At 57.3% G+C, this 27663-nt stretch overlaps 1 protein-coding gene across 5 annotated transcripts; it reads left to right on the plus strand.

Moving 5' to 3' along the window:
• Positions 1-5924: 5924 nt before the first annotated feature.
• Positions 5925-26923, plus strand: NR4A1 (nuclear receptor subfamily 4 group A member 1). 5 transcript variants are annotated; one of them, XM_030322665.1, is made up of 9 exons: positions 5925-5947; positions 9521-9642; positions 11657-11763; positions 21908-22785; positions 23635-23764; positions 24051-24202; positions 24543-24745; positions 24831-25009; positions 26098-26923. In XM_030322665.1, the coding sequence occupies exons 4-9, from the start codon at positions 21910-21912 to the stop codon at positions 26352-26354; spliced, it is 1797 nt and encodes a 598-aa protein (XP_030178525.1). In that variant the 5' UTR covers positions 5925-5947; positions 9521-9642; positions 11657-11763; positions 21908-21909; the 3' UTR covers positions 26355-26923. The 5 variants fall into 5 exon arrangements, with proteins under 5 accessions (XP_030178525.1, XP_030178526.1, XP_030178524.1 ...); XM_030322666.1 differs by lacking the exons at positions 5925-5947; positions 9521-9642 and having other exon boundaries at positions 11590-11763; XM_030322664.1 differs by lacking the exons at positions 5925-5947; positions 9521-9642; positions 11657-11763 and adding an exon at positions 17285-17363.
• Positions 26924-27663: the final 740 nt, after the last annotated feature.

The following is a 27663-nucleotide window of genomic DNA, read 5'->3' on the forward strand; positions in this document are numbered from 1 at the left end:
CTCTGGGGATCTCAGGCTCTGTTGCAAGTCATGAAATTAGAGGCAAATCTGTTCGCCTGTCTGAACCTTACACTCCAATCTGGGAGGCAACAGCCAGTGGTTCAGTGCATGGCCTTTGAGGCCACAAGGGCCTGGATGCTAATCCACAGCCCATTTTTCAGCTGTGAGACATCCAGAATGTTATTTAACCCCTGGGAGCCTCAGTTCCCTCAATACTAAATAGTACCCCCCTTAGAGGGCTGTGGAAAGAAGAGACAAAGTAAGGAAAGTGCTTGGCCTAGTGCCTGCCTGGCACGGGCCTCCACATGATTTGGCCAGGTCCTCCTCTCTGGCCTCCTGTCCAGCACCCTCCCTTAGTCACTGGGCTCTGCACTTGCCTTACTCCCCTGCTGTGGACCAAACTTTCTCCCTGACTCGGGGCTCTCTTGAATATTGTTTCCTTTCCCTGGAATACTCGGCCCTTCCCCCCACTTGAGAAATACTCCTCAGTTGAAAAATGATTTCCTTGGAGAAGCATTCCCTCACCCATCACCCCTTCTGAATTACAGCTCCCCATTAAATAGCTCACTGGCATCCAGCATTTTGTTCTCTCTCTTTCTCTTTTTTTTTCCCGGGCCTCCTCAGATGATTTACTGCACACTGCTTCTTACCCATCCTGCCCTCTGGAGGGGCAGCCCTCCCGTTTTCTCTTTATGGCACTTATCTATTCTCCAGACGGTTTAACATTAGTCTCCCCTCCCGGGCTCTAAGAATCAGTGGGCCAGGACAGGGGCTGTGTCCGTTTTGTTCTTTGCGATGTCACAAGCGAAGAGAGTTTGGCTTAGGTGCTCCCCAAAGTACGTCCTAGCTTTCTGTATCTCTTTATTTCTTATTTCTTCCTTTTCCTCATCTCTATATTGACCTCAATAATTTTTTGCATCATTTCTCAGGTTCACTGAATCTGCAGGAAACGGGGTCTAACTGGAAAGGCAGCTCAAGATTTAAGGGCGCTTGCCCTTAATTCCACTCCATTCCCCACAGGACTGGCTGGACCAGGTCTGGGATGGCAAATCACAAACCAGCCCCCAGCCGACTCCGGGACCCCTCTTCTGCCTCCTCCCGGGGCGCCCACCCGGGCGCCCCCCACCCCGGCGCCCCCCACCCTGCGCGCCCCCCCCCGGGCGACCCCCCCCCCGCGCGCCCCCCCCCCGCCCCCGCCCCCGCCCCCGCGCCCCGGCCTCGGCCCCGCCCCCGCCTTCGCCAAGGCGTCTATTTGCATGCACCAGACGAGAAGGAAGCAAAGCCCAACGGCTGATTTGCATACAATCGTGTAATTGGTTGGAAGGGCCGCAAGGTAGCCAATGGTTTGCAGCGGTGTTTACACCGGCGCGGCTCCGCGCCGCCGAGTGATGTAATGGAAGCCTGGCTGGGGCGGCGCGGGCTCCCTCCCGTCCGCCTCCTGACGTAGCGGCTTCCCCGGGCCCCACCCGGCCCAGCCGGGCCAGGCGCGGGGCAGCGCGGCCGCCCCCGGGCCGGTGGCGTGGGGCACGGCCGAGGCTGCACTGCTGCGGCGGGGCCCGGCCCTGTTCCTTCCGGCCTGGCGTTCCGGTCCCGGACCCTGGGGGAGGGCCCGCCGGGCCAGACCTGATCTCCGGCGACGTGGAGAGAAATCTGGAAGCGGACACCGGAGGATTACCAAACTCTACTCCTTGGGGAGTTGATTACCAGCCTCTCGCTTCATAAATCACGTAGTTCTGTAACGTTTTGCCTTTGTTTACAACGAGCCTGTTTGATTCTGTAATTAAAAAAATAAAGTTATAGAGGTTTTCTGCTTGTTTTTAATAAAGAGCCTGGCTTGGATTTAGGGGAAAGCTTGGCATTAATTCTAGCTCTGTCACTTCCAGCCTGGTGAACTTGGTCACTTTTTCTTGCTAGCCCTGATGGCCTCTCATGGCAACCAGGGAATAGAAAATGTGGAGGTACCGTCTAAAGTAGGAGGCCTCCTCATCCTTATGTAATTCAGAGCAGGTAACCCCATCCGGGTGGTGTCCCTGGAAGGACCCTGATCCCTGGGACAACCCCAGGAAGGCCCTGCTCTGTCTTTGTACCCCCATTTTCCCCTTTAATTGCTCCTAAAACTGGGGAAGGGTGGGGAGACCCCTGCAAAGTATTTCTCCATCCTCAGATGAGAAAAGGAACCACGAAGGGAATCCCCTCCACAACCCCTCTCCTCACTCAGGGCTAGGCCCTGGGCAGGGGAGCCCCTTCCGGGCACAAAAGGGCTGGGGAACCCCCTTGACATACTTTTACTGGCAACCCCATTGGGCCAGGGTGGAGGTGAGGTGGAATAGTGTCTCCCTGACTGGGTGGAGTTGCATCAACGTTTTTTGTTACTGTGAGATTGGAGGGGCATGTGGGGAACACCACTAGAGGTCTGGCTGGTTGTTCTGGGTCTCAACCCTGCCCCCACCCCATATCTAAGAACTCTGAAGTCAGCCTTTTCCTCCATACGATGTGCATGTGCTCCCTTCTCTGTGTCTTGCCTGGTCCTCTCTTTCCCTTCACACAGTGCCCCATGTTCTCTTCTTCAAGGGAGGCCTCTCAGATTAACCTTCTGGATTCCCACCCCAATGTCGGCTGGAGACCTCTTGGAGGCTACCTTTTGGGTCTCCTGGCAATGTGTTCATAACTGTTCTCGTGTTCTACCTCCCCATCAGACTAGGAAGCAACTTTCTGTAGCAAGATCTTGTCCTTCTCCCTTAGGAATTTCCCAGAATGTCACAGCAACTGACCAGAGCACCTGTTTCCCCCCTCTGGTCCTAGCTCCTGAGCCATGCAAGTGGTTGAACTTCTCTCTCGTCAATTTTCCCATCTGCGAAAGGGGCTTGTGTTCCTGGAGTTTGTGTAGAAAGAAGAGGGGCTAGGCATGAAGGAACAAGACGGTGAGTAGAAACTAGAGCACTGGTCTGGGAGTCAGAAGACCCGGGCTCTGGCTTGGACATTGCTAGCTGAGCCAGCTGGGTCAAAGAGGCAACAAGGGGGCCGGAATTTACTGGACATCTGTAATGACACTAAAAGGTGGTATTGCCTCCGTCACCTGTGCAGCTCTTCAAGCCCTCAAATAAACATACCAGCTCGGCAAAGCTATGGTCAGTAGTCTGCATCTGCAGATTCAAGATAGGGTCCCCTGGCCTGCCTTACGCTAAGGCCTCCTGTATAGAAATAGCAGGTCTGCTACTATGTGCCAGACTACTTGCTACATTTTTTTTTTTTTTTTTTGAGAGAGAGAGAGTGAGCAAGTGAGAGGAGGGGAGGGGCAGAGAGAGGGAGACACAGAATCCCAAGCAGGCTCAGAGCTGTCAGCACAGAGCCCCAGAGCCTGACATGGGGCTCAAAGTCATAAGCCGTGAGATCATGACCTGAGCCAAAGTCGGACACCCGACCGAACCACCCAGGTGGCCCCTACTTGCTACATCCTTTGTATCTACCGTCAAAGATACACTCTTCGCAACAAGGGTACATTTTCATCTTCTTGTTTCAAATGAAGAAATGAAGAAACTGAAGCCCAGTCCAGGTGAGTAACTTCCTTGAAGTCACACAGTTGGTCACAGGTGGGACCAGTGTCAATCCCAGGCCTCTTGAACCCAAGTTCCTTCTCCCACCTCAAGCTGCCATGATAAGCCACACAGGTGTGTGTGTTTTGCCATTACATATTTTAGTATATGTTTTACTTGATTATAAAACAGGAGAAGATATATAAAGCCAAGTTGTGTTAAAGTATTTATGGAAGGGAGAGACCTCTGTGGGCTGGAAGCCTTCATGGAAAAACTGGTAATTGAGCTTTTTCTTTTTCTTTCTTTATTTTTTTTATTTTTTTTATTTTTCCTGTCCAAATAAATGTATTTCTCCTACACAGGCAAATATTTTTAAAATGTATTTCAAAAGTTAGATTTCTGGAAAAAGAAAAAGAGAGGGTGGGGGTAGTGGCTTCTTTAAAATGCCCATTTGGAAGGAGCTGCTGGGGTAGGAAGGAGAAGGGGGAACTAGTCCCAAGCCTTCCCCCCCTCCCACCTTGCCATTTTGAAGTCTCGGTTTCTTTATTTCTGCGTCCACCAGATTCCATGTTGAATCTGGGAAAGGAATGTAAAGGGTCTGAGAAGAACCTTGATTTTGAGACAAAGCAGCGATTCTTGGGATCATGATGAGGATGGAGAGAAAGGGGCTTCTGAGTTGCAGCAGTTAAGGACCAGGTCCAGAAAAGGATTTCTGCCGGTGGGCAGGGCGGTGGGGACAAGAATGTGGCCCCTGGAATGAGGGCTGAGTGGGGGTGTGGGGCCTCTTTTGGAGAGTTTTGAATGCAGAAGAGATTCTTTGTTGCGTGGGGCCTGGCCTCTGCGCTGGGGATATGATAGCATGCTTGTAATTTAAGGTGGCTCCAAAAATGAGCAGGCGCTGGTGGCTGGTGTAGCAGAGCACAGGACTGGGTCCCGCCTAATGGCTCCTCCCCAGGAGCTTCGCCTGCCTGGCAGTACAGGAACAGACATTATAACACACCCCACACCCCACACCCCCCAGTCAGCCCCCCAGTCCCACTGCTCCAGCGTTGGCCTGGCTTCCCTGCACCAGCCACTCCAAAAGTGGGGGGCTGTTGGGGCAGAAGGATATGTTCAGAACAAGGTAGTTCTCCCATCTCCAAAGAATGTCCCAGTCCAGGGTGAGAGAGAAACCTTCCAAGTACTCCCACCCCCAGGAAGGTTCTTACTGAGGAGACTTGGAGACTATGGCCAGAAGAGGGTGGGCCACTCAGGGCTTCCTGGCCACTGAGGTGAGCCTTCGTGTACTTCCTGCAGGGAGCACTCCAGTGGACTGGGGGGAAGTCAGATTCCTAGAGGAGAGTAAGAAGAAAGTATAAGGCCTCTCCACTGCTGCTCAGTCTCCTGATAACCAGAGAAGGTGGACAATATGATCACCCTCATTTAATAGGTAAGGAAACCCAGGCTCAGAGAGGTGAAGTGACTTGCCCTCTGTCACACCGTAGTACAGGGACAGCCTGATCAGTGAGTCCACCACCAGCCTTGGCCTTGCACTCCCACCGCCTCTGGAAACGCTTCTCTTCAGGAGAAATTTTACCCTCCCAAGCTCTCCCTCTCTGTCTAAACTGCCCTCCCGTGTGGAAGCTGGGGCGTCCTGCTAGTCGGATTCCTTGCCCTTGGGGTGGCATGCAGGCCAACCAATCGATGCTGGTGGGGGTGCCCAAGGTTCAGAGGGCGGGGGCCCTGACCTCTTAAGCCAGCCTAATGGCTGTGTGACTTTGGGCCACCGCGGGGCCTCTCTGGGCCTCACTTTTCCCACCTCTGTTACCGGGGAAGCCCCTGGGTAATTTATTTATAACCCAGCTCCAGGTTTGCTGCCTCGGAAGGTGTTAGCGAGGCCGCAGAACCCTCACCTGCAAAACGGCTCCCCCACCCCAGCCACAGCGAGGCGGATTATGTAACTGGGTGTGCGGCGAGTTGGGGGGGGCGGGGGCGCGGGGCGGGGCGCTCACGGCTATTCCGGGCGCCGCTATTTTTAGCCCCATTGATGAGGCTGCGTCGGCCGCCGCCGCCGGGATTCCGGAGACGTCAGTGGGCGCGCGTCACGGTCCCCGCCCGCCCACCGGGGGAGGCGCGCCCGGGGCCGGGAAGGCTGCGCTGGCGGCCGCGGGCTGCGGGGGCGGGGGGCGCGGCCGCGGCCGGAACTGCGGGGCGGGGGGCTTCCCGGGGTGGGGGGCGCGGAGCCGCGGCCGCGTGGCTGCAGGAGCTCGCAGCGGCGGCGGCGGAACTGGTAGGGGGCCCCGCGCGGCGCCCGCGACCCCCCGGCCTCCAGGCATGGGCGCCCCTGCGCCTTGTGGTGCGGAGCAGCTCCCCGCTGGCCGGTGCGCGACCCCGGAAGGCGGGGGTGCAGAGGCGAGCAGAGCTCGACCGGCCAGGTGAGGGGGGCCCGGGTGGGGAGCGGTGAGGGGGTCTCCGGGAGCTGCCTGGGGAGAATGGGGTCTCCGCCTATGCGGTGGAGTGGCCTGGGAGCCACGCTGGGAGTCCTGCTGGGGATCGTGGGAGTGTGGGGCGGGGAGGGACTGGATTCCCTGCGGAACCTGCTGACCCAGACTCAGCCCCCCCACCCCCACCCGAGTGCGGCGGCCAACGCTTTTTCTCCCTGGCCCGCCAAGGGTGGGGTTTGGCCCGTGAGGGGCGCTGGAGATGGCCGGGCCGGAGAAATTCCTTCCAATCCCCCCCCCTCCCCGCCCCTGGCTGTGGGGAATGGGTTCCAGGAGTTCGGGAAGGGAGGGACCGGGACCAGAAATGCCCGGGGCGGCCCCTTTGTGGGACCGAGTGAAGAAATCGAGGCCGGAGAGGGTCTCCTCGAGTCAGGCGCCAGGACCTGGGATTAGAAGTGGTGCAGAAGTGACATTTACAATGGTTTACGGTGGAGGCTTCATTTGGTTGGGGGGCTAGCGTTCCGGGCATGCCGGGGGGGGGGGGGGGGGAAGGAAGACTGGGCAGAGGTAGGTGGCTAAGCAACCGTTGTGCCCAAAGGGTGCCGATCGATTAGGGGGCTGATAACAGCCCGGGCAGGGCCTCCAGTGGCGGCTACAGCAGTGGTCCGACACCCACTTCAAGTGAATGTTTAGATCAGCGAGGGATGGAGACTTAAAAGGGGAGCCGGCTGACTGGAAAGCCCCAGGGCCCAGGGGAATGACAAGTGCACAGCAAGATAAAATCAAGATTCAGAATGATGGCAGCCAGGCTGAAGGATGGCCCAAGACTGACAAGATGAACAGGACTGATTATAAATGTTGGGGCCTGTGCTGGAGTGAAAAAAATGAGCTCAGGGGTTCAGGCCTAGCACCTGGCTCCGAGGCCCAGCAACCCAGGGCCGGGAGCTTCTCACTTGCTTTCCGATGTTGGCTGCCAAACTGCTTTGTGCAATCTAAGGCCTCTCTCTACCCACCAGAGTAATCCCAAGGCGGGAAGACGGATGCCTGGCCCTGGGCTCGCTGGTTGGGCTCCCTGGATTCTTTCTAATCCCAGTTTTGCCACTTCCTAGCTGTGTGACCTTTGGCAAGTTACTTGACATTTCTGTGCCTTAGTTTCTCCACTGGTAAAATGTTCCCTACAATAATCTCCACCTCGTAGTGAGGAGGCTGAAGTGAGAAAATGCATGTAAAAGGCTTAGTGATATATCTAGCACATGGTGTTCGGTAAATATTGTCTGCCATTGTTCTTGTTGATAATGAGCAATGTGCCCATTTCTGGGTGGGGACTTGGCCAATGCATGGCTTGGTGTGTCAGCCGTGTCCTGGGGGCAAGGAGGAGTTTAGTTAGCAGACTGAAATACGTGATAGGAAGGAGGAGAAGGAGGTTTTGGATGGGCCCGGGCAGAGCTGGGATCCAGGGCTGGGGCTCTTGGAGTCCAGGTTGTAGCTCAGCATTGGGAAGAGCCCTCAGACTTTGGATCCGCCCTCAAGTGGAAAGGACAGTTCCTTAGCGACAGTGTTCTCCTCACCTCCTTCCAAGCTAGCTGGCCCATTCTCCCAGCCCAGCTCTGGTGCAGGCCTGTGTGAGTCCTTTTCTCCTGCATTCCACAAATACTTACCGAGTACCTACTAGTGCTGAGCTCTGTTTTGGAGACTGCAGACTGCGGCGATCGAGACAGACACGTGAACAGATGAACAGCATTAGCCCTATGGTGATAATACGAACAGGTTAATGCGGTGGGGGTGGGGGTGGAGGCTCTCCAAGGAGATGGAATGGGACTGGAAACCTGACTGGTGACAAGGGGCAGACATACCGGGGCAGTGACTTTCCTGGAAGAGGAGGCAGCCAGTGCAAAGGCCCTGATGGGGGAAAGAAAGCCCAGGTGCTTAGAGCACAGCAAGGAGGGGGAGCAAGGGCTGGGTCCTGCGGTGTGGCCTGATGCTCCCACTCCCTTAAGGGGACATCCCTCTCTTCTCTACACCTGCCCAGTCCTATGGCATACTCAGAGGTTTGCCCTCTGCTCTGTGTTGAGTGTAATGGACTTTGATCTGTTCCCCCAGAGGAACCTCCTGGGGTCCAGAGATGTTGGTTTGCTCCTTCTTGGACCTTCTGTGGCTCGTGGCTCACTGCCTGATTTTAAGCCCGATTTTGCTTTCAGTATGGGGTTAGAAGCCCTCCAGATTTCTAGACTGCCCCCCTCTCTTTCCTACAGCCTGGTCTCCATTACCCACAGGAACATGGGAGTTCTAGTAGCTCTGTAAGAGGAGAATCTGAGTACCATGGTCCAGAGTAGCTCCTTTTAGCCCGTGGACCCTGGGGCAGAGGTCAGGAAGGCCAGGAAGCCCATTGCCCACCCTCTGGGCCCTCCTCCTCCTTACTCCCTCCACCTCCCATCATGGAGACATTTACTTCTTTCTCCCAGACCTCATCTTGGCCTGAAGCACCTGGTCCTACTCTCACTCTGGGACTCAGTTGAGAGAGGAGAAAGCTGAATTAGGGCGGAAAAAGAAGTGGGGTCTGGGGTATCCTGGTTGAAGGAGGCTTTGGCACCAGTGAGGGGGAAGGCGAGAGCTTAAAGAGGCTGGAAGGGTGGTACTCACAGTTGGCTCTGGACGTGGAGGCCAGGTGCCCAGAAGTGGCTTGGAGTAGGAAGCAGAGTCTGGGGCTGGCTTTGATTCGTCCTCGTTTGATTTTTCCCAACAGTGATAGCACATACATGTGTATACGTATCCAGCATTGTTCTATGTCCTGTACACGTATGAACTCGTTTTAAGCTCCGTGATAGCCTTGTGGTTGTTAATATCAGAGACAACTACGGAGTGTCGTTCTCACAGTTGAAGAACAGGAGGCACAGAGAGGTTATGTAACCTGCCCAAGATCATAAGTGATAGAGCCATGATTTGAACACAGGCATCTGGGATCTGGCATCTGGGCCCTTAACCTCTTTGCTCCAGGCTGGGCCTTCCTGTCTGGGGACTGGAGTGCCTTCACAGAATATTTCCTGGGAGTCCTCACTGCTCTGGTTGGAAGGCTGGCTGCCTGGAGATGGAGTGATGGAGCCCCTGCCCTGTGGGGTTGTCTGAGGCTTTGGGGGCCAAGTTGGAGCCCCTTAAGGAGAGAGAGGTTATTTTACTCTATCCTCACAATAGCTCTCTTTTTTCTGCCTACGAAGTGCCCTTTTGTGCACATCAGGGCTGAGTGCTGGACTAAAGCCACCCCCCACCCCAATCCAGGAGTGAGGCATGAGGCTGAGGGGCTGGGTGCTGGCATGTGTCCCCATGGTCCTGAGATGTCCCACACAATGTCAGCTGTTCCTGGTCACACCTCACATCCCCAAGAGCTGTTTGCCTAGGGTGTGTGCCCCCAGGTTCTGATGCCCAGCCCAGGAAAATCCTTGGGCTGGCTTGTCAGCTCTCACGGCCCGGGTCCTGCCTCTATTCCCACTCCTGTGTTTCCTGGCTGTGCTGCCTCCAGGAGTGTCCCTGCTGGCTGGTTATTCCTCACTCACACGGACTCTCCCTCCGTAGGCTTCCACCATGGACAGAGGCCAGCCCTGGCCCCTCTCAGGCATCCCAGCTCTGCCTGCCAGGCCCTGAAGGCACAAGGGATGGTTGAGTGTTGTCTGAGGTCTGTTGGTTCATCCAGATTGGTAAGTGCTCTACTGTTGTCCTTTGTACACTCCTGGGGCCTTCGAGCAGATGAGGTTTGGGGGACAGAGGTGGGTGTGGAGCTGCCCTAAGTGGATGTGGTTTGGGGGATGGAGGGGGAAGCCCTGCAGAGGTGGCGGGTGAGGTTCTGCTCTGTTCTGCTCTGCTTGGGGAGATCTGATTTCTTCAGTGATGGGGGCAATGTGGGGGTGGGGAAGGGGGAAACCTAGCTTTCTCAGCAGGATAGGCTGCGGGGCTCTGGGCCTGGGGGGCATGGGCTGGTGTGGGAGGAGAGGGGCAGGGATGTGGGTAGATGGCCGCCGTTGCCAAGGCAACACGTGTCTGGTTCCAGGAAGCTGATGGGGTGGGATTGGCCAGCTCAAGGCCAGGCCAGGAGCATGGGGGGTGGGGGTGGGGCAGGCATGGGGGATGGGAAGCTGGCTTGTTTCTAGGGCATGCACACTGGAGTGCACAAAGGGAAGGCTGGGATCATCTCCCCCGAAAAAGGGGATGACCACACCCTTCCTACTATGGCAGACCTGTATGGCAGGCCTGTGGGGTCTGGTATGGGAAGGTGCTTCTATGAATGGGGAAGATCTTACTGGCAAAGGTCAAGGACAGGCCCTCCGCTATTCACACAGCATCCCCAAGGGGGAAAATCTCAGACTTGTGGCCATGGCCAGAGGCATTCTAGGCCATCTAGTTCACCTCCTCCCCTTATGGATGAAGAAACGGAGTCACGGAGGCGAGAAGCGACTTTTCAAGATCCTATAGTGAGGGCATATAGAGCCAAACTTAGAATCAAGGTCCCTGGAGTCTGGGCGAGCCCAGAGGTCTGGCTGGTGGAGGACCTACTTCCCTTGTCTGAGGACACTTCTGGAGAAGGTACAAGCAGATCCAGGGGTGAAGAATGGAGTGCGGGAATGAAATTTCCACCAGGCCTTTCCCTGGGGATCTCAGATACTAGGATAGGGCCAAGGGCACCATGGGCCTGGTTACCATGTTTACTTGGGAGAGCTGAAATTCAGCCTGGCACCCCGGCCAGGGATCTGTGATGCCCTTCTTCCTTCCCCAGAACAGGGGGCTATCTCCAGGCCACAGCCCCCTTCAGGCCTTGAGGGATCCCTGGATGAAGTAGGAGCTGGTTTCATATCTCCCCCAACCCCCCAAACACTGTTGCCTCATGTGGAGTTGGTGTTCAGGGCACAGGGAGTCCCACAGAGGTGGCTGCGACAGGGGAGGAGGAGGTGTCCGGCCTGAGCCTGGGTGGAAGGAGGGGAAGCCCTAGGAAGCAGGGCCTCCTGTTCCAGAGGCTGAGCTGGGTGTGCACCTGGCCGTCTACTGGCCGCAGGCTCTGTGCCACCAATCTTGGGCTGGGGGCAGGGAGAGGAATTACTGTAAGTGGGAGAGGCAGGTGTCCCTGGTCAGCCAGGGATCTGGACCGGGGAGGCACGTGAGTGATGATGACAGCAGCGGGCCAGATGGCTTCCCCCAACCCGGCCCCCACCTCTACCATCAGCTCAGACCGCCTCCTGAGCGCCTGGCCTTCCCGTGGGTACAGAGCGGCCCCCATGGGCAGAATTCCTCGTGTTCACCTTGTTGTCGGGGTGATGGTGGTGACTGGGTGGTGACTGGGTGGAACCCCCATGCCTTATACAATGCCAGGGCCACCCTGAGGGGCTGCCAGCCGGGGCCCCATGAGTGCTAGAGCCGCTGGTCTTGTGACGTGGGCACCTGTCTGCCAGGCCCGGGCATGGGCCCAGGGTCACGCTCACGCCGGGGCTCCCGTCAGCTGACTATTTTGGGCTCTTGCTGACCTGGGCCAAAGTCAGGCTTCAGCCAAGAGGGCCCCGAGGCAGCTCCCTCTGTCCCCAGAGGCCGGCTCTGGTTTCGGCTATATAAACAGAGGAGGACAAGCTGGCTTGGAGACAGCTCCACGTCCTAAGTCCGCTCAGCTGGTGCATAGCCTTGGCCGGGCAGGCCGGGCTGACTGGGCAGTCCTGTCTCTTCCCGCAGGGCTCCCTGAGGCCGCCAGGAAGAGCCCCTAACCAACCCCAGGATTCTCGCCTGGTGCAGTTGTCCAGGACCTCTGAGAGTCTAAGCAGATCGTGAAGAGATAGCTGGTGAGTCGTAGGGATGGGGAAACTGAGGCACAGGAGCTGGGCTGTTTGCGTCTCTTTCCATTGTGACGATCTACACTGCGGTTTCTTCGGCCCTGAGAGGAGGGGTGTGAAGGAGGAAGCAAGGGTGGCAGGCCTTCCCGAGGAGTAAGAGTAAAGCTTGACCTGAGTTGGATGGTGGTGGGAGCTGTACTTGGGAGCACACTGTGACCCGGCACTGGGAGGTGTGGAAATAGACAGGTGCTGCTTCTGTCTCTCTCCTTCCTTGGAGACTTCCAGCACGATCTCAGTCCTCCTCTCCTGTTGACCCAGCCTGGGTGAGGTACTGGTCTGCTCGGGCTGGGGAGGGACGCTGGAATGAGCTAGGTGTCCATCGGGGAGCCTCGGCATCGGTCCTTGAGTAGGGTCCCCACCTCCCTGCCACAACTGGTTGGGACGGGGGCGGGGGGGGGGGCTCGGCTTTCCTGAGCCCTCAGCCCCTGCCCTGCTCTCCTTTCTTGGCCTCCCAGCTGGTCTTGGTGCCTGCGAAGCACGGCTGGAACGAGGTCTGGCAACTGCACCAACCATCTTGCCACAAACACGCTCCCCGGGCCCCGGGCCAGGGGCTGTAGCCCGGCCTGGAAGAAGTGGCAGCTCCTTACGTGGGAGGCTCTTGGGCCTTCCTTCTCAGTTCTCAAAAAAAAAAAAAAAAAGAATCTCCCCCCCCCCCTTTCTGAACGTGAGTCTCTAAATGAATCCAGAGCCTGCGACTAAAAATACTTTAACAATAGGAAAATGCATCAGTCTTTCCGGCTGGGGCTCGTTATCAGAGGGTTTTTATTTTGGAATTTGAAATTTTGCCCAAGGAGGCTGGGTGGAGACCTTGGGCAGGGGCACGAGAATTTGGTGGGTGGTGGTGATGTTCTGCAAGTTGGTGGGAGCCCCTCCAAGGGTGGAGGAGAGGAGCTGGCCAGGAGCTGAGCAGACTGAGGGGCACGGAAGGAGGCTTGGGGAGGGCGCAGATGAGGCGTGGGCCGACCTTTCCCGAAGGCACTCCACGATCTTGTCTGCGTTTTTCCAGCACTGTCTGGCTCTTCTTCCCAAAGTCTGATCTTCTTTTTTTGTGCTGTATGTTAATTCCTCCTAGCCTGAGAAGGAGGTGAGGGTCGAGAAGTTACTGGACTAAAGATAGCCTCTGTGGAGAGAGGCCTGACCTCCTTACCTCACAAGCTTTTCTCCAGAGTATTAATTGAGCACTTGCTGCATGCAGAGTCTGAAATCTTCCCGGTGCTAGGTGGAGCCCCATCTCTGGGCACACTCTCATTTCCTTTCACTCAGCTGTGGAGGGGGAGAGGTGTGGATGGGGTTACTGTTCTCTAATTCTTGAAGAAGGGGGTGCTGGCTCCCCAGTCCAGCTGAAGACCCTTATATCTCCTTTCCCTCCCCCCCCCCCCCCCCGCCCCAGGATCCTACTGCAGGTTCCTAGAGTCTAGGCCCTCAGGCAGTGCTCCATTTGACTGTTGTGCTTCTCCCTTCCCCTAATGAACTGAGTTCTCACGGCCCCAGAGTGTGATGTTGTCTACACTGGGCAGATGAGGAACACTCTTGGAGAGGGCGAGGGACTGGCCCCAGGTGAGACACCAGGCTTGCTGGCTCCTGGTCACAGATGCCTCTGAGAGTCCCTCCATCTTTTGTCCCTGCTGGGGGCTGGGGTGAGAGGTGGCAGACCGTGGCTTACCTGCTCACATCCTTGCGGGCTCTGTTCAGAGGTAACAACATGCGTGGTCGTGGCAGGGCCTGGGTAAGGGCCAGGAGACCAGACGCCAGGGCCTCACCCTGCACCCCCCAGTTCCCAGAAGCCCCCCGGGGCAGCAGGCACTGCTTCTGTGCCCATGGCACAAATCCCCCTACCCATTGCCAAGGCAGGAAAAGGAAGTGGCTAGGTCAGGGCTGGCAGTAGGTCCTGGGGCTGAGGAGGGGAAGCTCTCGTGGCCACTTCTCAGCGAGAGGAGGCAAAGCTCACTCCCTCTGCCCACCACTCGGGAAGGGTGTGGAGGTATGTGGGTGGTGATGGTCTTGAAGAAAGTAGGGCAAGCTCCTGCCCTCTGCTGGGGGGTGGGGAGGGGTGGCGCAGCCCAAGGCTGGGGGTGGGGGGCAGTGTGGGAAAGGGGCTGTATACTTCTACTTTTTCCATCCCTGTTTACCCAAACTGACACCAACCTTCCTGGCCGATGAACGATGGTGGACATCGGCTGCCCGTTTGGGGCCTGTTACTATTAAAGATGCATGAAGGCTACCCCCTGCCAAGGTCAGGGAGACAGGGCCTTCCCCTCATGTTCACACACAGGTGAAGGAGGGGGTGAGTCAGCACATAAGTCCCCAGGCCCCATAAGATTTGACTAGGAGGGGCCAGGGCCTAGTGAGTGTTTCAGAAAACCTGCTGGGTGGACAGAAAACACACTGTGTGAAGATCCCTTTCTAATGCTAGACATTGTAACCTCTTCTAACTGTAGCAGTGCCCTGAGTAGTCAGTAGAACCAATATATAATGAGAAGCAGCCACTGTTTCTCTGATTTCAGTAACACACACTTGAATGAATGTGTACTCGGTAAATTGCATCGGCATTTGTGTCCCTGTGAATAAATAAGTCTTTCCCATTTAGGGGTGGTTATTTAAAAAAAAATTTTTTTTTTACATTTATTTATTTTTGAGAGAGAGAGAGACAGAGAGAGAGACAGAGCATGAGTAGGGGAGGGGCAGAGAGAGAAGGAGACACAGAATCCGAAGCAGGCTCTAGGCTCCCAGCTGTCAGCGCAGAGCCCGACGCAGGGCTCGAACCCACAAACCGCAAGATCATGACCTGAGCCGAAGTCGGACGCTCAACCGACTGAGTAGGGGTGGTTATTTTTAAAATAAACTTTTTGTTTTTGAAAATGTACATGCAGAAAAGTGCACAAATCATGGGTGTGAAACCTTGAGAGTATGTAGTTTGATGACTTTTCCACAGCAAACAGACCTGTGTGATTGTTGTGAGATTGGGAGCCGGACTTCATCCAGTCCCACCAAAGACACCCGCCCCCCCGCCCATAGGAACTGCTGTTTTCAGTTTACAGGCTGTGTGTGTGTGTGTGTGTGTGTGTGTGTGTGTGTGTGCACCTGGTTCTGTGGTGTACTTAGAACAATCAAGGTCCAAAGCCACAGTCTTCGCAGTTCAGAGTCAAAGGCAGTGGGTCCAGCCCCAAACTGGGAGTTCCTGGACTTGCATTTGAGTCTTGCCCCCCCCAACTTCCATTTCCTCGTTTATAAAATTTGGGTCACAATTCTAAACCTGGACGGTTGAGTGGAGGGTTTAGTGGAGGAATCCACGTGAAGTGCCGTGGACCGAGGTCTGACCCTTGGTTGGTACTCCCCATGACTCCCTCGACCTATGAGAAGGTGCTTAGCATTAAGAGTCAGGCAGGGGGAGGGCAATGGCCAGAAGTCTTGGGGGACGAGTAGGATCAGAGCAGAAGGGAGGAAGAGGGGCACTATGCCCACTGAGTGGTGGGAAGTTTAGCCCGAGGTCCTTTATGGGAGCAGTGGAGAGTGGTGGTGGTGGGTAATGAGGGCAGATTGGTGGGCTGAGCCAGGCCATGCTGTGGGAGCCCCATGCGGACTGTTGTCTCATTCCCAACATGACCTCTTCTCTCCCTGCGCTTCCTGTGTTGTTATCGTGGTCCTGCTTTACCTTCTGGTCCTCACCTGTAGTTTTGGATATCTCTCCCGTCATTACCTCCTTCATCGTTACCCCTCCCCCTCCCATCCCACCCCTTCTCCCATAAGGGGCTGCTCACTCTGACCTTGCTCTTGGGGACTGGATTTGGGGATCCCTTGGGAGCCTGGGACCAGCTTATGCTCTAGGCCTCCCAAAGTCTGCATGAAGTATGCCTTTCCCCAGAGTTCCACCTTAGATTCTACCCTCCTCAGAGCCCCAGGATACCCTCCCTGGAGGGCCTCTGGCCAGCAGGGATTAGGTCTGGGGTCCCCAAGCCCCTCTTCCCTCTCCCCTGTGCCTTAAGCTTGATGCTCCACATGGGTGCCTGAATGGGTGGCCCTGGCTGTGTTCCCACAGAGGGACTCTGCCTTTTTCTCCTTATTTACTTACTTTCAGTGCATAGTAGATTCAGACCCCCTGGCATCCTTGCCTCCACATGCGTGGCCAAATGGCGGCTGCGGTTGTCTTCCCCTCCATTATTGGGGCCCTGGGGAAGTGGGGCCTGGGCTGCAGGCACACATCTGGAGGCTAAATGATGAGATTTGGAGATGTAGTCTAGGGCCTGGGGCAGCTCCTCACCACACTCAGTTCCCTGAGACTCCTGGGTGGACTGATCCCTACCCCCGCCAGGGTAGGGATGGGTCTGTGTTGCGTTTCACAAATGGAAAGTGGTGGGGAGGACAGGGAGGTGCTAGGGCTCAAGGTTGGCTCAGCTTGCAGAGGACTGGTAAGGCTGGGCTTGAGCACAGATTGGTCAAGCTGCAGCTAATACACCTGTTTAGGTGTATTAGCGTGAACATTGACTTGGCTAATCATCTTTTGCTAACATTAAAATTGTTTTTTTTAATTTTTTTTTAACGTTTACTTATTATTGAGAGACAGAGACAGAGCACGAGCATGGGAGAGGCAGAGAGAGGGAGACACAGAATCTGAAGCAGACTCCAGGCTCTGAGCTGTTAGCACAGAACCCGATGTGGGGCTCAGACTCACAAACCACGAGATCATGACCTGAGCCAAAACCAGTCGCTCAACTGACTGAGCTTCCCAGGTGCCCCAAATTGTTTTTAGTTTTTGAGGAAGGCCCTGTTGGGGTGGAGGGAGGCATTCCAGGTTGGGGTGACAGGCTAGGTGGCAAGCCAGCCCTTGATGTGCCTGGGACTGGCTTCACCAACCCAAACTTGCCGTGCACTTCTGAGCAAGGTGCAGCTCCTCTGGGAACTCTTGGGTCCTAATCTGTAAAATGGGAGGATGTGAATTATATTAGCAGTTTTAAAGTCCCCCCCCCCACCTTTTTCCTGTGGAATCTCTTTTTTCCAAGCAAATCCTATGCAAGAGCCCAACGCAAAGGAACACAAAACTTTGGCTTGAGGTGGGATGGGGATCTTGTATGGGTCCCCTTGCATTACTCTACCCACGCTTCACCTTCACCCGGGTGGCCTTGAAGGGTCTCTGGAAGATGGTTTGGGGAAAACCAGAGCTCTCTGAAGACTGGTCCACATTGAGATTATATGCTGAGGTGGGGGAGCTACGGCATGTTGTGACCGGATCACTGAATGAGATCCGTGTTGCATGAAGACTACTCCACTGGTGAGCAGGAGGATTTGGGAAGAGGAGACAAGCTGGTTAAGGGGCAGTTTCCTTATTGGGTGTGGGCAAGGAGAAGCAGAGGTCACTGGCCTCACTCAGCTGGTCTGCTGTCTTCGTGCACCAGTGAGGCTGGGCTGCGTGTGGTTGGAGTAGAAACAGGGGATCCAAGAGATGTCCCAAAATAGAATTTCAAGAAAAAATGAGAAGTTGCATGTGGGGCATCAGGAGCAGAGATGGGGTGGTGGGCCCGGAGTACAGCGACGACGAGCTCCGTCTGCAACGGGTAAAGTTTGAAATGCTGGCAGGACCTTTGAGTGGGCAGAAGTGGGGGCAGGGGACAAGGGCGTGGGAAATCCGAGATGGGAGGTGAGGAACAGGAAGTGGCTCAAGGGTAGGGGAAGTGCTGTAGGATGACCAGATGAGGTGAGAGTTGGGCTGCCCCAGCAGGCTAAGGCTAAGGCGCAGTGAAAGTGTTAGCAGAAACCCTTCAAACTGACTTACAGGGGAGAAGGGGGCTGGCTGGCTGGGACCCAAGTGTTGGTGGGGGCATTTCTCCTCCTTGTAAACGTTAGGCCTACTTCCCCTCTCTCTGACCTAGCAGGTGCAGGCCTCCCCAGGTCTGGGGTAGAATGGGGGTGGAAGGGTGACAGCCAGACCAGAGAAGTCTCCGGTGGCTGCAGCGTGGTCTGTGTCCAGATACAGCCCTGGCAGTCCCTTCCTGATCCGTGGGGCAGGTCAGAGCTGCTCTCTCCACAGGTGCTGGAGGTGAGGTGGGAGTCATGGACAGGGGAGGTCGTGGAAAAATCCCCTAGAGATGCTATCAGAGGTCCCGGGTTCCACCCCAGTGTGTCACCACCTCGCTGTGTGACCTTGAGCAAGTGCCATTATTTCTCTGAGCTTGTTTATTTATAAAATGGGGAAGAGTCGCCACAAATTTGACAAGATTTCTCAGGCTCCACCCGGTTCTGAAATTCGGTAATTTCCCAGCTATAGTGCACCCACTCTGCAAGGGACTGGGAAGGGGACTGGTGAGAAATCAAGTTCAGCGTGTGGAGCGGAGCCTATCAGCCCATCTTGGGCCTGGCGAACCCCTGCCCTTGGAAGGTACTTTGCATGGGAGAGTAGGGGGCAGAAATAAGCGGTGGGCTCTGATGTCCCTGGGCCAAACTCTCGGCCATCGACCCTGCTGGGGAAGACGGGTCAAGTGCACTTGGCTGTGCCTTGGGCTTCAGTGGGGGCGCAGGTTGCCCGGGGTGGGTCCCTTAGTTGCCTGCTCCAGCAGCCCAGTTGCGGCAGTGGGTGCCCCCCCACCCCCACCTCGCCTCAGGCCTCCAGGAAAGGCTGGGAGAGTGCAAAGGCGGAGCCGGGTGTGGAGGGAGCCGGAGGGAGCGGGCGCGGCCGTGGCTCCCCGGGGCAGCCGGAGGCTGAGGACAGCCTAGTCCGGGAAAGCCCTGCGGCTGAGGCTCTAGAGCGCCCCCTTCTCGGGCTCTGGCCCTCTGGGCCGGTTATTTCGGACCTAGGGGACCCGGGCCGGGTCCTGGGTCCGGCGGGGGGAGCCTCGGGAGTCCGCGAGCAGCTATTTTTAGCCGGCCCGGCGGGCGCGAGGGGGCTATTTATAGATCAAACAATCCGCGCTCCCTGCGTCAATGGAACCCCGCGTGCGTCACGCGCGCAGACATTCCAGGCCCCCTCTCGCCCCGCCCCCTCGGGCTCCCCGTCCCGCGCCTCCCCCTGGCCGCCTCCCGCCGGAACCGCGCCGCCCCCCGCGCCCTTGTATGGCCATAGCTCGCCGGGCCGCGTGCGTCAGTGGCGCCCCCGCCCCTCTCCGTGCGTCACGGAGCACTTAAGAGGAGGGTCGGGCCGGGCCGGGGAGCCCCAGTGGCAGAGACTGCGGAACTTGGGGGAGTGTGCAGGACCGCGGGAGCGCACGAGGGACCAGACTGCGACTCGGGGTGCCGGTCCCGGGCAGGGGGAGCAGGAGCCAGCCGGGTAGGTGCCCCCGCGAGGAGCGTGCATCTCAGCAGCTCTCTCTGCTTTGGTTATTAGGGGTGTTGCATGAAGGAGATGGGCGTACGCGAGGGCAGAAAGGATGTTGTAGGGTCAGCATGCAGGAGGGCGGGTGTAGGGTGCAACTCTGACGTGGGAGGGGGCCGGTTGGAATGGGATGAGGACCCGGGTCGGACTTCAGTCTGCTGGGCCGGGGGTGGGGGTGGGGGTTGGGGGGGGGAGTGTCCGTGCAAGGTGGAAGGTGGAAACCGCAGGGGGTTAGAGTCGGGGCCAGGAGTGGGGACTTGTTTAGTAGGAGGCTGGCTGTAGTTCAGCCTCCAGGGTGTCCCAGTGGCAAAGTGCGCCCTGGACTGGGGTGCTGATGGAGTCTCAGTACAGTAGAGGAAAAGATACGCAGAGTTTTAACTGCTGGGATCCATCCAACTCCTGTCAGGATTGGATTTCTAAAAGGGTCTTCTTCCTCCCGCTTGTTCGCCTCCTTCCCTATTCCCTTAGTTGTTTTCTTAACACTGTAGAGGCCATGGCTTAGTTTGCCAGGGTCCCCAGCCCGAAGTTGCTGCCTGAACTGTGTCAGGAGACTTCTGGATTGCTGAAGGAAATGGCCAGGATTGGTGGCTGAACTGCGGAGGGGTACTGCTTGTGTTGGACTAAACGAGTCTTCCTAGGGGCAGGATCTCTGGAAGTACAGGGAAGATTGTTTTAGCTGTAGCTTGGAGCGTGTGTGTGTGTGTGTGTGTGTGTGTGTGTGAGCGCGGGGGGGGGTGGGGGGGGAGATGTGGAAACATTGGTCCTTGGGGATCCTGTGTGGGAGTTGCTAACGTTGGAATCTCTGGTGTGGTACCTGAAGGATATCCCCCCTACTCACCGTCCTAGCCTCACATGCTGATCACATCTGTACCCCCCTCCCCCAGTCCCTGTTGGATCATACAGGTAGGGTGCAGCCTGTAGCTTGTTCAGCATAACAGGTGCAAACCACATTGTTGCCAGGACCTGCCTGAAGCCGGATTCTCCCTGCTCCCTCCTTCAACCCCGCCTCTTCCTCCTCCCTGTGGGACTGCTTCCCCGCCTCCCCCCTGAGGCTAGATGTAGGTCCATATCTGGTGTAGTTAAGTACCTGCACAAAGAGGGGGGGGGGTTATAGGTTGGTGGGGGTTGATCCGGATGTGGGACGTCCAGGTGGAGAAACAGGATTTGAATAAGGCTGGAACGCCCAGCCCCGTGTGGCTGCCACCCTAAACCCATCCCTACCTAGACCGTCTTAGTGCAGGGAGACGTGGCCACCCTTATATCCTGCAGGTGCTATATGTGCATGTGGATGCGCACCGCTGGGTGGGCGGTGCCAGAGCTCCAAGGGGCTTTGGTGCCAGGGCTGGCTGTGGGAGTGACAGGCCAGGGGTGGAGCTGCCCTGTCCAGGGCCCATGGAGGTGGGGGGAAAGGCTATAACCAGAGGACCCCCTGGGCTCTTGGCCAGGAAGTGGTGCCAGCCTTTGCCCCCCTCACTGTTTCCTTGATTGTGGCACTCTCTGTTCCAGTTTGCTTTCGTACCCACCCTAACTGGGTGGGCCGGAGCTGTGCAGACCCCAGGCATGGATGTGGGGTGGCAAACTGCCCCAGAGCCTTCTCTGTGTTAGTCTGCAAACTTACAGATTCCCCCTACGTGGTGCCATCTCTGCTCCTTCAGGCTTCTCAGGAGTGAGGGTGTAGCCCTCTTTGCCTGAGCTCCTGGGTTCATCAGGGCATAGACATCCCTTAGTTGAGGGACTCAGGCAAGGACGGACTGTCTTCCCTCTGCCCGCCGACAGCCTCCTTCTCTTCCTTGTAAAGCCACCTCAAGTCTGCTGGGCTCCGAGTGTTCTCTTATAAAAATAACAAGGGGAAATGCTTTGGGGATAGCAGAAAAATTCTTCTTAGGGACTGTCCCTTCTCCTGGAAGTCCAGGGGGGCTGTTCTCTCCTCCCTCCTATCCCCACTGGGCCTCCTGCTAGCATTTGGCCTTTAAAGGTCTGGAGCCCGGTTACTTGATCCCCCAGGGAGTGGGGAACTGGGTGAGGAGGTCTGGGCTCCCTTCCTTTATGCTTTTGAGAGCATCCCAGGCAGCGCAGAGCGGGCGCCCATCCCCAGATGGCAGGACTGGGGTGCGCGTGGGAGCTGCAGCCTTTGTTCAATGTGTAGGGTGGGGGCAGGGATGGGGGACAGGCTCATGGCTGCTCAGGCCTCTTTCTTAGGCAGCTGGGCCTTCATTCCTAGCTCCTCTTCCATTTTGAGGATGTCCTTCCCAGGCACTGTGCGGGGAGGAGGAGAGGGGGTTTTGCAAAGGCTGGGCCGTGCCTGGGAATATTCCCAGAAGTGCCAGGTTAGGGAAACAACATCTCTGCACCCAGAGAATGGGCTAAGTAAGGTTTTGCCTGTCTGCCTCTCCTCCCCACCCTTCTCCCAGCCCCCACCCATGCCTTACCCGATGCGGGAGGGCAGGGGGCTGGAGGAACACAGCCTCCCCCTGTTCCAGCAGAGAAATGCTGGCTGGGTGCCTTCCCTAGGGTTCCCAGGCTGCCTGGGGTGTGGCTGGCTTTCCAACTGAGCCCACTCTTGCTGGGCCACTGCCCAGGGACTTTGTGACATGGGGGTTGAGATGGTACTCCAGCCGGGGACCAGGATTCCTGGGTTCTGTGGTGGCCCATGGTGCCAGCACCTCAGTGTCCTGTGTCTGGCCGGGATTCCTGCCACCTGGCTGCTTAGAGACCTACACTTACTTAGAGGTCAGGCTTCAGACTTCCTTCACTGACTCTCACCTCCTCAATCTTGGTCTCCCCCCTCTTCAGAGATGCCCTGTATCCAAGCCCAATATGGGACACCAGCACCGAGCCCAGGATCCCGTGACCACCTGGCAAGCGACCCCCTGACCCCCGAGCTCAGCAAGCCCACCATGGACCTGGCCAGCCCTGAGGCAGCCCCCACTGCCCCCACTGCCCTGCCTAGCTTCAGCACCTTCATGGATGGCTACACAGGGGAGTTTGACACCTTCCTCTACCAGCTGCCGGGAACAGCCCAGCCATGTTCCTCGGCCTCCTCTTCGGCCTCCTCCACATCCTCATCCTCAGCCACCTCCCCTGCCTCTGCTTCTTTCAAGTTTGAGGACTTCCAGGTGTACGGCTGCTATCCTGGCCCGTTGAGCGCCCCCCTGGATGAGACCCTGTCCTCCAGTGGCTCCGACTACTATGGCAGCCCCTGCTCAGCACCGTCGCCGTCCACGCCCAGCTTCCAGCCGCCCCAGCTGTCTCCCTGGGACGGCTCATTCGGCCCCTTCTCACCCAGCCAGACGTATGAAGGCCTGCGGGCATGGACAGAGCAGCTGCCCAAGGCTTCTGGGCACCCCCAGCCACCGGCCTTCTTTTCCTTCAGCCCCCCCGCCGGCCCCAGCCCCAGCCTTGTCCAAAGCCCCTTGAAGCTATTCCCCACACAGGCCCCCTGCCAGCTGGGGGAGAGAGAGAGTTATTCCATGTCGGCGGCTTTCCCAGGCCTGGCGCCCACTTCTCCACACCTGGATGGCCCAGGGATGCTGGATGTACCTGTGCCCTCTGCCAAGGCCCGGAGCGGGGCTCCGGGTGGAAGCGAGGGCCGCTGTGCCGTGTGTGGGGACAATGCTTCGTGCCAGCATTATGGTGTCCGCACCTGCGAGGGCTGCAAGGGCTTCTTCAAGGTACTGGGCTGCCCCTGGGTGCAGCTTTTTATGGGAAGCGGGCGAGGCTGGTCTCTCTTCCCAGTAGGCTCTGTGTGGTAGCCTCCCTGGGGTTCTCTTCCCAGCCCATCCTGCCCTTCAGGAAGGGGTCTGATCTGCAGGTGGGCCGCCCTCCTGGGGACCCACAGATGGCCGGGGGCTGGGACCTTCGTGCACCATTGGGGCTGCCTGCGGAGGGGTGAAGGGACGGTGAGATATGGGCGAGGGTGCAGGCTGCAGGGATACCCCCAGGAGGGCATGTACTAATGGCCAGCCTCTGGTTTCCTCTGCCTGTCCTCTCCCAACTCAAGGTCTTAGTGGGACGGGGGCCCCAGGCACTCATGTTCCTGGCGTGAGATAAAAGGATCTGGGAAGAGGGCTTGATGCTTGAGGGCTGGGGGCGGACTGGGGAACAGGCTGTGTGTTTGTCCCAGCTCTGGGTGCCTGCTCAGCTTCCCGTCCCCACCCCCCCATCTCTCCTCCACTCTCTCTTGTCTGCCCCAGGGAGGCACATTTACATGTACAGGTACCTGGGCTACCTGGGAGCCCCAAACCCCTGGCCCCTAATCTTGTGTCCTGGGGGGGGAGGGGGTCTCCCTCCTTAGGCAAAAACCTCTCCCAGTGTCCCCAAGATTTTCTTCTTCCTCTCCCCCCCACCCCCCCTGCCATCTCTCCCTCCCCTGCCACCCAAATGTTAGAAAAATAGCTGTGAACAGAGAGTGCTTTTGTCTGTGATGGCAGCAGGATCTGGACGGTCCCCTCCCCTGGTCTCCCCCCCCCCTTCACCCCGCCCGGCTCTGACAGCCTGTTCCGTGTTGCCCCCCCATCCAGCGCACAGTGCAGAAAAACGCCAAGTACATCTGCCTGGCTAACAAGGACTGCCCTGTGGACAAGAGGCGGCGAAACCGCTGCCAGTTCTGCCGCTTCCAGAAGTGCCTGGCCGTAGGCATGGTGAAGGAAGGTGGGTGGCTGGGATGGGCTTGTGGGAGAGAGAGGCAGGCCTGAGTGGGGTGGGGCAGACAGAGTGTCCCCAGACATCTGTCCTGGTGGGCCCCCACAGATGGCTTATCTCCACTGCACCTCGGGTCCACCTGCCTGCCTCATGGAGGGGTGCTCTCTGTAGGGTCTCAGGGGCTCTAGGTCCTTAGACTCCAGGGTACTTCCCAGCATGACATGCACAGCTTGGGCTGAGAGTCCCTTCCCTGGACCCCTTCCTCCCTTCCTCAGCCCTCCCCGTTTCTCTGCAGTTGTCCGGACAGACAGCCTGAAGGGACGGCGGGGGCGGCTCCCTTCAAAGCCCAAGCAGCCCCCAGATGCCTCTCCTGCCAACCTCCTCACCTCCCTGGTCAGGGCGCACCTGGACTCGGGGCCCAGCACTGCCAAACTGGATTACTCCAAGGTGAGCCCCTCCCACTCCACATTCAGTGGCTTTGTGAACACCGCATAAGGCCCCTCCCCAGTTGGATGTACTGAAAAAAGAGGAGCCCCTTTTGGGCTGACCAGATGGAAAAATGTACCCCCTCGGGTGGGCGGCCAATTAGAAAAAAATGTGCTCCTTCCAGCAGCCTCAGCCCTGGGTTAACATGGGAGGATTGGCGAGTAGGACCACGGGCAGAATCGCAGTTCCTCCCTCGCCCCCGGGATCTGGCCGTCATCCGAGTTCGTGACATGGCCGTGTGTGGTTGTGGCCCCATTGCGGGGCCCTTCGTGGGGTGCTGACCCCACCGGACCACCCTCAGTTCCAGGAGCTGGTGCTGCCCCACTTTGGGAAGGAAGATGCTGGGGATGTGCAGCAGTTCTATGACCTGCTTTCGAGTTCCCTGGAGGTTATCCGCAAGTGGGCCGAGAAGATCCCCGGCTTTGCTGAGCTGTCCCCGGGCGACCAGGACCTGCTGCTGGAGTCAGCCTTCCTGGAACTCTTCATCCTCCGCCTGGCCTACCGGTGAGTTGCCGTTGCCCCCTCAGCTCCTTCTCTGCTGCCCTGTCCTCAAGCGCCCCCGACCAACGTCTGCGTCCCTGCCCACCAGGTCCAAGCCTGCCGAGGGGAAACTCATCTTCTGCTCAGGCCTGGTGCTGCACCGGCTCCAGTGCGCCCCTGGCTTTGGCGACTGGATCGACAGCATCCTGGCCTTCTCTCGGTCCCTGCACGGCTTGGTGGTCGACGTCCCTGCCTTCGCCTGCCTCTCTGCACTCGTCCTCATCACGGGTGAGTGGCCAGCGGGGAGCTGGGGTGGGCTTGAGGGCCTGGCCCTGGGTGGGCTGGCATCTGGCACTTGGTGGGCCCCCACATGGTGAAGTGAGGGGACCTAGATGCAGAGAGGGGCAAGCATTTGCTCAGAGTGACCCAGCTGGTGGGCGGCAGAGCCGGGGTTCGGGCCCCGCTGTGCCCGAGGCAGAGCCCAAGGCAGTCTGTGAACTAATCCCGTGGTACCCAAGATGCAGACTCGTGTAGGTCATCGTGTATGGCCTAGGGTTCTGGTTTGTTTTTAAAATCTTCCTGAATGATGTCACGTGCAGGAAGGCACGCAAATGACATACTTTCACGCACCAAGCACACTCACGTAAACGTTACCTAGATCAGGAAGCAGACGTGGTCACTACCCAAGGGGTCTTGGGTCCCCTGTGGTCATCTGCTCCCCTGAGGGTAACTACTACCCTGGTTTCTATCAGCATAGATTAAGTGTGCTTGTTGTCTACTTTGTGTGAGTATGGTTATTCGGGATGGATGTTTTGGAGTTAAATGTGGAGGTCTTCAGATCTCTTTTCTTACTTTTTAAAGCACCAGTCTGCCCCCCTTCCCCTTTGCGCTTAAATTTCACAGGGGGCCCAGCCATATAGGACAGAATCCAAGGCACTTTGGGCTGAAGGGGTGGTGGTTTTGAAACCAGCTTTCCCTGGAGGTGGCCTCTAAAACGTAGTGCTCAATTCCAGGGCTTCTTGGAACCGTCTGGCGGGGGGGGGGGGGGGGGGGGGGTAGCAAAAAAAGCTACTGGCCTCGTCTGAAAATCCGGTTAGGGTTTTATTTCGTTTTTGTGACCTTGGGCAAGTCATTTAACCTCTCTGGGCCTCAGTTTGTCATTTGGAAGATGAGGATAATGAGTATTCCTGAGGCTACCACTAGACTTCCAATGGGGCTCGCGTGTGAACTTGCTTTTGCAAGGTGCCAGCAGAGTGTGGGGGATGGTCAGTGGCGACAGGTCTAGAGCAGGGGGCAAGTGGGGGAGGCTGGGGCTCGGGGCAGGGCTCTGCGCCTTGGACGGACAGCTAATCCCTAAGCCTTCGCCTTCCTCGCAGACCGGCACGGGCTGCAGGAGCCCCGGCGGGTGGAGGAACTTCAGAACCGCATTGCCAGCTGCCTGAAGGAGCACGTCTCAGCCGTGGCGGGCGAGCCCCAGCCAGCCAGCTGCCTGTCACGCCTGCTGGGCAAGCTGCCCGAGCTTCGGACCCTGTGCACCCAGGGCCTGCAACGCATCTTCTACCTCAAGCTGGAGGACCTGGTGCCCCCTCCACCTATCGTCGACAAGATCTTTATGGACACGCTGCCCTTCTGACCCCAGCCCAGGAACACACGTGCACCGTGCGTGCACCCTCCTACGCCACCCCACGTGCCTTTAGCCCACGGACCCTCGGAGCACCCCCACCCTGGCCTGGCCTTGAGCTGCAGACTGGCCAGCCTCCCCACTCGCTCTGGGTGGTTGGCAGGGAGCTGACGCCCTGGGGGAGGGGGATGCACTCACGGGGGTGACCCCTACTATTTGTCTTACCCCCTAGCCCAGCCCCGGCCTTCATGTTTTTGTAAGATAAACCGTTTTTAACACACACCGCTGTGCTGTAAATAAGCCGAATGCTGCTGTAAATACAGGAAGGAAGAGGCTGCGTTGGGAGAGGGGGTTCGGGAGGGAGCGGCGGCCCCCACCAGCCTGGGCGAGCCCTTTCCCGCCTCCTTGCACCTGCTCTCTCTCCTCGCCCTCTTTTCCACATGTACAGAAACTTACTCTAGGAAGAAGACAAATGACAGATTCTGACATTTATATTTGTGTATTTTCCTGGATTTATAGTATGTGACTTTTCTGATTAATATATTTAATATATTGAATAAAAAATAGACATGTAGCTGAAACTGGGACCCCGTCTGTCTCTCTGACGTCCTCCCCGACACCACATGTGCCCTGTAATTACTTAAGAGACAGAAGTGACTGGATAAATCTCGGACGTTATCCACCTGAGCTAACAGGCCTCAGTTTACTCTTTTGTAAGACACAGATAATGATGGCACCTGCTTCTTGGGATGGTGACACAAAGCACTCAGACTGGTTTGGGAGGTGTGGAAAGCCTGTGATGAGCCCATGTGGAGGGGGCCTGTGGTGGAGTCTGACTGGCTGAGGGGAGGGAGCACGGCTCTGGCTGTCAGTTCCTCACCTGGGGTGTGGTCTCTGATTTGGCTTCTATGTGTGTAAAACAGGATGAGGGGCAGAGCCAACCTCATGTTGCTGCTGGGGCTACAGGAGCATGGGTGGGGGGCTGGGTACAGGGCAGCCTGGGATGCCGTTAGCCGTTGTGAGTACAAGATGTTGTTTTCCCTCTGCGTTTTTGACATTTCTCCGACCCAGCCTAGTGCCCTAGCAAGAAGAACCAGGTTGCTGGTGGCCCTTGCCCTCTTGGTAAGAAGAGGGTTCCTATCTGTGCCCAAGTGCCCCTGTGAGGTCCTCCCAACTCCCAAGCTCATCAGTTGCTTAGAGCTGGCCTAAAATGAAGATTCCTAGGAGCTTTTTTTTTTTTTAAGTTTTTAAAATGTGCATTTATTTATTTTTGAGAGAGCCCAAGCAGGGGAGAGGCAGAGAAAGAGAGGGAGACACAGAA

This window comes from Lynx canadensis, chromosome B4 (genome assembly GCF_007474595.2).
Source record: "Lynx canadensis isolate LIC74 chromosome B4, mLynCan4.pri.v2, whole genome shotgun sequence".
Lineage (NCBI taxonomy): Eukaryota > Metazoa > Chordata > Mammalia > Carnivora > Felidae > Lynx > Lynx canadensis.